We start from the raw sequence: 11,953 nt of genomic DNA, 5'->3' as shown, positions 1-11,953 counted from the left end.
TATATATATATATATATATATATATATATAAAATAAAACAACAACAAAGCAGTGATGAACATTAAATTGAATCTGTGAAATTAATAATAGTTAAAGTGAATTTAAAACAAATCCATTTATCATTAAAATATATCATTTTAAAAGTAAATGTAAAATTCTCATCTGAGTAGAAAAGTTTTTTTTCCTCAAGTTTAGAACTAAAAGTAATTTTAATTGAAAAAATTCAACGTTTATTATTATTTTTATGAAATCATAATTGAACAAATCCAACATAAAATGAGATTGAACTTTGAAGCTCTTGAGTGTCTTTCTACACATAGGCTAAAATAGAAGAAATGTTGAAGGGTTTGAAGAAGGACTAACCAGAAGAAGAGAACTTACAATCAATTCCGCAATGCAAACATGGACCTTGCTTTTTCCCCATATCTGTCAATTTCTTTTTTCCTACCAAAAGAAATTTTGGTTATTATTAGAAATCCAAATAATAAACTTAAAGAACAACTCAAAGATTATGTTAAAGAATTCAAGTTGTAGGGATAATGGGAGAATGAGAACAAAATTTCAGTCAACTTTCATTACATAAACACACAAGATTCCAAAATTTTCTTACCTTCCAGTGCTTCTTTCTTCTCTCTTTGTTCTTCTTTTTGAGGTTTCTTTTTTTCTTTTCTTTTCACTCTCTTTCTTCTTTCTTCTTTCTTCTCTCTTATATTCAAGTTATTGAAATTCGCAAGTTTAACAAGGCTACCTTACTTTGGAGGCTTTCTCCATTTCATCATGAAAGGGTGGCAAGTAGCTTAAATGCCCTCTAAATTAAATGTCTATCTGTATCATCAAATAAGTACAAAAGAATGCTGCCGTTACTTTCTACGTTACACATTATCTTTAATAGGAGATTAAAAAAATACTATTATAATATAAATTAGAAAAGAACAAAGGTGGGGTATGTAGAGGATTAGCACTCATAAAATATTATGAGAATGTTGGTTGTTTGCTATGTTTAATTGCTAGAAGTACATTTAATGAACCAAAAAAAGGGTGAATTTAATGAACTCTAAATAAAATTGCATTTTAAATTTATAAAAGTTGAGAAGGAAGTGTGATTAAATTAATTTAGGTGAAAATTGTTGAGACTTGAGAGTGTAGTAGCCATTATTTTTTGTTGGCAAAAAGTTTCAAAATAATGGAAAGTTGCTTCATTCCTTGGCCAAGGGCTATCAAAAAGCGCAAAGCCATACACACACGATTGCACTCTAATTTAATTACTTGTGTGATTTACATAATTATATATAATTTGAAATTATAAAAATAATTAAAAAATACTTAAAATATGTACAAATAAATAATAATTTTTTATGATTTAATTTATCAACAAATTATTCTGTTTATTAACACTTTTCAATGTTGAGATTGTCAAAATATAAAATTTTTAAAAATTCAATAAATGAAATATTCATATGTCTATCATAGTATTATATATGTATGCATATCACCTTTATTCTTATTTATTTATCAAGAGACAAAAAAATTTTACAGATGAAAGATTTTAATTATTTTATTAGAATTAATTACTTATCTTATTTATTTTATATTAATGGATTTTTTTTTACTTTTGATTCTTGAACTACTCAAATATATAAATATTTTTACTGAATAAAAGGACATTAATGAAAAATTGTTATTAATATTATCTTAAAATTTTCAATAAATATAGAAATAAGAAAAATAGTAATATATAAAAGAAAGTAGTTTTAGAATAATACTTATTTATATATATAAATTACGAATTTGGATTATATATATATATATATATACACTGTTATAATTATTTATATGACTCATTAGTTATATTATGTTATTAATCAAAATTTATTTAAAAATGTGTAAATTTCACTTTTTTATATTTAATTAATTTAATATTTTTCACTTTTTTATAAATTTATTTAAAAACCTGTATTACTAGTATTCCTCTAGGTAACTGGGCTTACCCCCTCTCCCTTCACACATACATCAAAAAAATATTATAATCTCCCAGCAATAACAAATCAATTTAAGACAGTATGAAAACATTTCTTTTACCTAAATTAGGATAAGTTCCGTATTTTAAATTTTATAAATTAAAATGGTAATTTTATTGTTAATAAAAAATATTATTACAATTAGCATTTATACATGTAAAATTTATTACAGTGTGACACAAGCATAGCATTAAATAATATAATAAATACACTGTAAATTAAAATACATAATATTATATTGGATATAATTTAATAAATAAAATAATAATTTAATTTCTAATTTTTATTAGTTAATTAATGTAAAATATTATCAGTTATTTTAATTTTAAATGTATACTAATGATTTTATTTTTAAATTTTCTTTCTTATCAAAATATTTTAAACTATTATATATATATATATATATATATATATATATATATATATATATATATACTCATCTGTAAAAATACTTTGAAGTAATAAATATATGCAAAAATAACAGCACTATAACATTAACTAATATATTAGATGTACCATACATAAATAAATATTATTTACACTTCATTAAAATTATAATTATTATTTATAACATATTAAATACTTATATTTTTTATGTTGCTCAGATAATTTTAAACTCAGTCAACAATATAACTTATAATCAAGTTTTATATATTTTTAATATATTTAAAATTTATTTATTTATTTTTAACGAAAGTCAGTAAAAATATTATTATTAATATTTTTTATCATAGTAAAACTTTCACGCATACTATATTAAAAATATGAAATATAATACAATATTATTATTAAATCAATTTTTATCATAATTATTAAATATTAGTTTCTTAAAAATAATTTTACAGTTTTAATAAAATTATAAAGGCAAACTTTTATCTGAACTATTAAATTTAAGTTATCACCATTTCATATATTTTCATGGCATATAATAATTTTATTTAACCTATTTTATATATTAAAATGAGCTTTTAAAAATTAAAATAAATCCATACTTCTTGCCGTCATAATATTCACAGTTAAACATAATTTCAGTTATCTTAATCTTCAAAACAAACTTCTTAATTTTTTAAAGTATTTGTCTAAAGAATGTATCTTATAAATTAAACAGTTCTAATTTATTAAATAAGATTATTTATTTTTTATAAGAGCTTAAATAAATTCTTATATTAACCTTCGTCCCAAACTAAAATGAATGACCTTATGCATTGCGTTGTAGATTTGTGTGCCTATAGTGTAAGAAAGTTATAAAACTAAGAGCCAGAGAGTTTGATCTGTAAAACGATTCTTTGAGGTGAGGCATTGAATGAGCAGAAAAGGAGATAGATAACAGAAAAACAAAAGGATTATGATATCCATAATATTCGTGAAAATGTGAGAATTGTTTTAACCTTCGTCATTCTCACTCATGACAACTCATAACTCTTAATATCAAAACTAAAATTCATGGTATTACTGCAAATTAATACAGATGCCATCATCCAATCTATTGATAAAAAGATAACTCAACCATCAATTACCAATTACAGCAAAGATGTAAACAAATTTTGATACACCCCCTCCTACTTACATGCACACCCATCCAATCCAATTCAGTAGAAACTCATTCCTCACACTATAAAACCTCATATTCCCTCCTCTCTCTGTAGACACACAACACATTCCTTCACCTCTTCTCTTTTACTCTCTCTGTCTCTCCAAGTCTTTCAACTATGTACCCTCCATCCCCCACCCAAGCAAGCCCACTTCGAAAAATGATTGTCGTGGCCTCTATTGCTGCCGGCATTCAATTTGGGTGGGCTCTGCAACTCTCTCTCCTAACCCCTTATGTTCAGCTTTTAGGTGTCCCACACACTTGGGCTGCCTTTATCTGGTTGTGTGGGCCAATCTCAGGATTGGTTGTGCAGCCTATAGTAGGTTACTACAGTGATCGTTGCACCTCTCGCTTTGGCCGTCGCCGCCCCTTCATATTCTACGGCGCTATTGCCGTCGCCATTGCTGTATTCCTTATTGGCTATGCAGCCGATATAGGACATGCTGCTGGCGACGACATTACAAAGAAAACTCGGCCCCGCGCTGTGGCGATCTTCGTGGTGGGCTTCTGGATCCTTGATGTGGCGAACAATATGCTTCAAGGACCTTGTCGCGCGTTCCTCGGTGACTTGGCCGCCGGTGACCACAAGAAGACAAGGGTGGCCAATGCCTTCTTCTCGTTCTTCATGGCCGTCGGGCAAGTGTTGGGGTACGCGGCAGGCTCTATCAAAGGCCTCCACAAAATCTTCCCTTTCACTGAGACAAAAGCTTGCGACGTCTTCTGCGCTAACTTAAAGAGTTGTTTCTTTCTCTCAATTTTGTTCCTTCTCATTCTGGCTATCATCGCTCTCATTTACGTGAAAGACCCAGTGATGACAACACCCGAATTGAGCAATGAAGGGGAGTCTTCGTGCTTTTCGCAAATATTGGGCGCATTGAAGGAACTGAAGAAGCCTATGTGGATGCTAATGCTTGTGACTGCTGTGAATTGGATCGGGTGGTTCCCTTACTTCTTATTCGACACTGATTGGATGGGTCGTGAGGTGTATGGTGGAGATGTCGGTGAGGATTCGTACGCTGCGGGAGTGCGTGCTGGATCGTTGGGTCTCATGTTAAACGCTGTCGTTTTGGGTGTGATGTCATTGGCGGTGGAACCGTTGGGTCGCATGGTTGGGGGAGTTAAGGTGTTGTGGGGAATAGTTAACGTTATTCTTGCTGTTGCATTTGCAATGACAGTGGTTATTACTAAGAATGCAGAACATGAGCGCCACTTGAACCCTGCAGCCATTGGACACCCCTCCCAAGGTGTCAAAATTGGCGCCTTGCTTTTCTTTTCTGTTGTTGGAATTCCTCTTGCGGTAATATTTTTTTCTTTTTCATCTCTAAAACAATTGCATTTAATCAATACTTTATAAATTAAAATTTTAACAAAAATATTACATAATTTATGACAAATATAGCATAATATGTACATTTAGAATTTAATCAGGCCTTAACAATTTTATAAAAATAGATGAAGGGTGATGTCACATACAAAAAGGGGTTTCTTAGACAATTAGAAAAAAAAAATGAAGAGGCATGAGAAAAACTTAAAAATGATGAGGAACCATAAACTAATACATTATTTTCCATACATGGTATACAGGTTACCTACAGCGTTCCATTTGCTTCAGCATCAATATACTCTAGCACTTCGGGAGCAGGCCAAGGTAAACCAACTCATAACTCATTTAAACTAGTTTACAAAACTAATTTTAAATAAATTTTCAATTCAAGTTGTACTCAATAATGGTTCAGATAATTAAATTGTTAGCAAATTTGGGTTATAGCCAAATTATATAACCTTTCTTGCTTGCCTTAGGTTTATCTCTGGGAGTCCTCAATCTTGCAATTGTCATCCCACAGGTTAGAACTCTCTTACTTCATTACGTAAAAAAATGACATTATCATATATGCAATTATTTGACAAACTTTGAACACATGTGTGTATACACAGATGGTGGTATCGGCATTAAGTGGTCCATGGGATGCTTTGTTTGGTGGTGGCAACTTGCCAGCTTTTGTGATGGGTGCAGTGGCTTCTGCCATCACCGCCGTGTTGGCAATTTTTCTGCTACCAAGTCTAAAGCCCGATGATGAGGCTAAAGCAGCTGCAAACATGGCCACGGGAAGCTTCCACTAATTAATGAAGATTTACATGTCCTATTCTTGGCCTTGCTTTACTACATATTGTAAAAAAAAGACAGTTTGTGTATATAATTTATTATAGACCCACCGAATGTTTTAAAATTCCTATTTCATTAATATTCATTTATCACGTAAATTTTAAAGTTTGATGTGATTGTACATAGATTATAAATAACAGCTTAACTTGATTAATTATCATAATTACAGCTTGATTAAGTACGTATTTATCATAACGATTGTATCTAAGAAATTTTTATTTAATAAGAATTTTATTATGCAATTTTCTTAGAATTTTTTATTTTAAATCATTGAAAATATATTCTTTATAATGATATTTTCTTTACATAAAATTTTAACCATTAAATATATATTATTATAATATAAATTTTGAAATAATAAATTTTAATGACTAAATTAAATATTACAAATTAAATTTTTTAACTGTACAGCAACAAACTACCATCGTCTAGCTATCGATTCTTATTTTATTATTTTGATATCATCATCTATTTTATTATTAACATCATTACTATTGTCACCTAAAAACTAAGTATTTTTAACTTAAACTTAACATAATTTTTTTCTATTATTTTAATTAGCAATGTTAAAATAAAAATAAAATTAAACTTAGAAGTATAATTTTATGCCTTTAATTTTTTTTATACTAAACACAAAAATCATGAATCTAAATCAATTCTAATTCTAATAGAATTAAAATTATAATTTTAAATTATATTTTAATTACGTAACCAAAACCAGCTTGCTAATAGATACATGATTAGTTTAAAGGAATCAAATTTCAATAATTTTTAGTTATACTAAAAGAGATCATACACATTGGTTATAAAAAAAAAATGAAACCTGATTTTATCCAGAAAATCAGTAAAAAAAAAGTATAGTTATTAACTTGATCTAAGATAGATGAGGAATCGATTGGAAAATAAACCACGCTATTTTTTTTTTTAATTCAAACTATAAGTCCTACATAAGAATTGTTATTATTTATTCATATTATTATTATTTTATCACGAAAGACATAAAATGTAATAATTAATTCATGTTAATTTAAAAATTTACCTAATTTTATTTCTTTAATTTTTATTTAATGTATCATATATATTTAATAATTATTAATTTGACATAAACTCAATCATAGTCATACCAATAAACTATGAACAAGTATGCTTAATAGTTTAACATGGGCCATTTAATATTTAAAGTACATTTCACATTCAAGAGTGTTTTTTTTTACTCTATTGGTGGGTAATATCCTATTCTCTTATAATCTTATAATAAGTTTTTAATCCATAACACAAATGTATACTGGTTAAAGTATAACAGAATGAAATTCTTTAAACGTATCATCTTGGATTTTATTAGTAATTAACATCTTATCTTCCCATTACTCGGTAATATCTGAAAATTGAGTTGTTTTCTTATAGTAAATACATGCTTTATATTAAGATCAAACTTCATATAGATGGATCGAAATGGTTTCTTTGTAAGGCTTTGTTTCAATTTCGATAATAATAATTTTCTATACCTGCAACCGATATGCAAACATTTGTCGAAGTTCGTGGTATTCACTAAACTTGAATTGCAACAAGTTTTCCTTACCCCAGATTTAGCAAAAAAATAAAGCTTTTTTTTTTGGATGCTTGTTGCTGTCAATGAGAAATGCACAGATGGCACTGATATATTACAGAATTGTGTTTTAAGTTGTAAATTTTTTGGATTCATGTAGCTCTTACATCATGTCTAAGACATTATCACGTCAAGCAAAAGGACATAATTTGAGTGGCAATGTGCCAAACTACCGAAGTTTTGAATGGAAGTGTTTTTCCTTTTCAAGAGTCATATGGGTGAGACAGGTTTTGAAATTTGAATGGAGGTGGGAGTTTTCCCTACATGAATAGTTGAAGTTAAATATCACCAATTATCAGAGGTAAGCTAAAAATTAATTGAAACATCTTTTATACTTCTAATTTAGCAGGGTTGGAATATCAAAAATTAATTCTCATACATCGTAGTTGAAATTTGTTCCTATACCATGTGGACCATCGTATCATATCCTTTAATTAGTTCTTTTAATTTTAGTCTCTTTTTGGGTCCCAAAGTATTAAATGCTTGCATGAAATTCAGCCGAAATTGTGGACTGAAATCCATTCATTATCATTAATTAATGTATCCTTGTAAGACATTTTTGAAAGAAAAGGGAGGAAAGACGACCATGGTGAGGGTGGGAGGTTGGCACATACTGTTCAGAAATGCGTTAGGCATTCCTCAAAATTCCATGGCATGACTAAATCAACCCTTCTCATTCTATAGCTTAAGTTATGTTAAGCATAATAAGATTATTGAAAAAAAATTTGATGTGAGTAAATAAATTTACTTTATTAATCAATTAAAATACATGATAAATATTATTATTTTTAATTATTTTAGCTTATATAGTATTTCATAATTAAATGGTAGTATAATTTTTTATATATTATCAGTGAATTCTAATAAAGACACATAAATTAATTAAAATTTTAATAAATTTTTAATCTTTTTTACCCACAAAAAATATTCTTATTTATCTGTCTATATAATAATTAAAAATAATAATAAATAAATTATGAATTGATTTTAATAAAATAATAAAATTTAATCCATAAATTATTTTGTAAAATAAAAATAAAAAGTCATGATGACACATGGCAGAGGCCATGCCTCCTGGTCACAGTGTCTGGACTAAGAGTCCTTCTATATTATTTAGTATTTACTACTTAACCAACCACCCATTAAGATTGTCGGCATCATCACTCCTCAGATCTCAATTATAAAACCAAACCTTAAGCTTTTTTCCGATTCACTCACTCACTTACCTTCAAATATATCTGATAGATAGTAAAGTAAGAGATGGGTGTGGGAAGAGGCAGTGCAATAGTGCTACTTCTATGCTTCTTAGTGCTTCACTCTGAGATGGCTTCTGCTGCCACTTACATCGTTGGAGGTTCAGGTGGCTGGACTTTTAACCTTGTTGGCTGGCCCAAAGGAAAGCGCTTTAGAGCCGGTGACACACTTGGTCTGTATCTTCATCTTCCATTATTATCACGTTTAAAGTTTTATTCAATAAAAACTGCTTTTATTTCTCAATTTATCTCCTCAATCTCCACCATTTAAAAATATATGCTTCAACTTATGCTGTGTTAGAAAAAAAAAATACTTTGTTTTTATTTAAAAAAACACGTTTATTTCATAATTGTAATGTATTTTAATATACTTTAAATGAAATTATTATTTGTTAATTTATTAAACAGTATCATGGAGACACTAGTTAGCAAGACTCTATGAATATTCACCAAATAATAGATCATAGAAAATGATAACATTAATTCTTTAGACTGATTTAAAATATTTAAAAGTAATATAATTTTGTTAAAAAATACTGCCTTTTTTATTCATTTTCCCACAAAATACACACATAAAAATTTAATTATTTTATTAAAATTGTTTTGTAAATTTCCTAATATATACTTTATTAAGGGTTTCTTTTTCACTTTTAAGGTACCCAACTAATGTTTTATGGGCACTAGTTAATTAATAACATTTTTTTATATTTTATTCTTTAATCATATTTGAAAGATACTGCTTGACATTTGCCATTGTTATGTAAAAGAATAGTATTAAAAAGTTAATATTATCTTAAACTTTTACGGAACAAATCTTATCTTCTTTTTGAATAAAATAAGTTGAGATCTGAAATGAGGAAAATCCAAAACTTAACATATGAAAGAGGTTTCCTTTTCTAATAATTGTTTCAGCAAACATTTATAAGTTGGACATTTATAGATATATATTGAATATTTTGTATGTGGGTTCAGTATTCAATTATAGCCCCGCGGCTCACAATGTGGTGGCGGTGAACAATGTTGGGTATAGTGGCTGCACGACTCCAAGAGGAGCCAAAGTGTATCGATCAGGAAAGGATCAGATAAGACTGGCTAAGGGACAGAACTACTTCATCTGCAATTTTCCCGGTCACTGTCAGGCTGGAATGAAAATCGCCATCAACGCTGCCTGAGTTTTACACTCCATTTTTCCTAAGTCATTATCTGTTTCTGTCATTCCCTACTCCTCAGTGTTGTGTTTGCAAGGTTGTGTCCCTCTATCACTGTACGTCCTTTGAATAAGTGAATAGGTAGGTATGAACAAAAAGGTATGCTATGTATGCTCCTATCAGTGTTACGTAAGAATAAATATCACCAATATTCTCTCTCTCTCTCTCTCTGGTAAGCTTTGAGTATGAACACATTTATTTAAGATTTAATAATTCAATCGTAATGTGTAAAATAAAGTTAAACCCAAAATTTTAACCAATTGACTATGAGGACAAAACGGGATGGGTGATCCATCCTTGCGTATGGGAAGAACGAAGACTGAGTAGTTGGGCTCAGATTTGTTTACTGATTTCAAGAAGAATGGGTTAGACAAATTGAACCTTTTGACCAGAAAAATATAAAGGCAAAGGGAAGAATGTTGGATCCAAGATTTATTGATAGCTTCATCTGTAATCATAATGTAGATTTAGTGCTCTTAAGAATCCTTGTTTCTTTGACCAGAAAAAAAATCTTTGTTTATGCACTATGCAGCACTAACTACACTTTTCGACTCGGAATCAAATCTTAATCATTTCCGTTTCGCCATTATGTTTGCTTGCTATTCTCGTTTCCACGTTAGATCATTCCTTTTAAAATAAATTGTAAAAAAATATTAACGTCAGTTCTTAAAAAATAATTTTAAGTATTTAAAAATAATATCTTTACTAAAAAAAAACATTATACTTTATATTTTTAATATAGGAATTTTTTAAGTAAAAATTGCCTATCTTGATTGCTTTAAGTTAACCCTATTTACTAATATTAATAAAATCATGACAATAAACAGAAATAGCTAGTAAAGTTTATAGCCACTAACATTTTATTGAATTGATGGCAACGTAAAGACTGAATTGTTTATTAAAAAGCAAAAGTCTGACATAATTATTAACTAGTTGGGTTCTTAAGCACATTGACTAAAGTTTGATTCTTAGTCATATATAAAAATACTTTATAAAAAGAAATAAAAGTCACTTTGATAATTTACATATCTTGAAATAATTAATCTCATCAACTGATTAGGATTCATTATTAACATTACGGGGGAGGAGTTAGAAGGTGAAATTTAAATTTACTCTATTTAGAGAAGTAAAAAAAAAACACACACACACAAAATAATAACTACCTAAATCAAAAGCATTATGATTCTATCCCAATACATGCCTTAAGAGTCATTATTTAAGAGGCATATGGGCCCAGCACTCTTCAACCACCCCATTACAATTGCTAGCATCTTTTGCTATAAATCCGTGCTCATAACTAGTCTTAATACAACGAAGTATTTTTTTTCTACCATTCTCAATCTTTACTATCATAGTGGAAGTGAAAAAATGTCTCTGGGAAGAGGCAGTGCAATGGTTGCTCTGATGCTATCATTATGCTTACTGCTTCACTCTGAGATGGCTCATGCAGCCACCTACACAGTTGGGGGTGCAAATGGTTGGACCTTTAACACTGTGGGCTGGCCCAAAGGGAAGCGGTTCAGGGCCGGTGATACACTTGGTTAGTACCTTTGGATCCTTTCTCTTATATTCATTGTAGAAAAAACGTTCAAGACTTCAAAAACAATGAGAAGGTTGTAAGAGTAATGAAAGAAATAAGAAGGTAAGCTAACAGCTTAGCCAAAATCACCTTGGAAGAGTTTGATCCCAGAATTACAAGTAGTCCTAAGAAACTTTAGCCCATAAGAATTATTTAATTTTTCTTCTTATATAAAATCAGATAAACAGGATTACTTTAGTCCATAAGAAAATGATGAACAATTAAAATTTACTACATTCTTACGCATTGTACCGATCGATGCAGTGTTCAACTACAGCCCTGGGGCTCACAATGTGGTGGCTGTAAATAAAGGTGCTTACAACGCTTGCAGGACCCCAAAAGGTGCCAAAATCTATACTTCAGGAAGTGATCAGATCAAGCTTGTGAAGGGACCGAACTACTTCATCTGCAATTTTTCTGGTCACTGCGAATCTGGCACCAAAATTGCCATTAATGCTGTCTGATATAGTGGATTTGCCTTTCAGATTTCATAATAATAAAGCGTATCTTGTCTCCATCTTCAATTTAATTATC

At 29.3% G+C, this 11,953-nt stretch overlaps 3 protein-coding genes across 3 annotated transcripts; all 3 read left to right on the top strand.

Annotated features, from left to right (window-relative positions):
- The first annotated feature begins 3,461 nt into the window (after window positions 1-3,461).
- LOC113860019 (sucrose transport protein SUC8-like) lies at window positions 3,462-5,730 on the top strand. Its single transcript, XM_027492650.1, has 5 exons — window positions 3,462-3,551; window positions 3,665-4,906; window positions 5,194-5,257; window positions 5,410-5,453; window positions 5,545-5,730. Exons 1-5 carry the CDS (start codon window positions 3,462-3,464, stop codon window positions 5,728-5,730), a joined length of 1,626 nt encoding a protein of 541 aa, XP_027348451.1.
- Window positions 5,731-8,558: 2,828 nt separating this feature from the next.
- LOC113858311 (basic blue protein-like) lies at window positions 8,559-9,883 on the top strand. The gene is made up of 2 exons (XM_027490884.1): window positions 8,559-8,805; window positions 9,605-9,883. Exons 1-2 carry the CDS (start codon window positions 8,640-8,642, stop codon window positions 9,802-9,804), a joined length of 366 nt encoding a protein of 121 aa, XP_027346685.1. The 5' UTR covers window positions 8,559-8,639; the 3' UTR covers window positions 9,805-9,883.
- Window positions 9,884-11,167: 1,284 nt separating this feature from the next.
- LOC113858309 (basic blue protein-like) lies at window positions 11,168-11,953 on the top strand. Its single transcript, XM_027490883.1, has 2 exons — window positions 11,168-11,380; window positions 11,684-11,953. The coding sequence occupies exons 1-2, from the start codon at window positions 11,209-11,211 to the stop codon at window positions 11,881-11,883; spliced, it is 372 nt and encodes a 123-aa protein (XP_027346684.1). The 5' UTR covers window positions 11,168-11,208; the 3' UTR covers window positions 11,884-11,953.

This window comes from Abrus precatorius, unplaced genomic scaffold, assembly GCF_003935025.1.
Source record: "Abrus precatorius isolate BTA unplaced genomic scaffold, Abrus_2018 Scaffold2, whole genome shotgun sequence".
Taxonomy (NCBI): Eukaryota; Viridiplantae; Streptophyta; class Magnoliopsida; order Fabales; family Fabaceae; genus Abrus; species Abrus precatorius.
The sequence above is the reverse complement of the archived record's forward strand: the minus strand, read 5'-3'. Positions and strand labels throughout refer to the sequence as shown.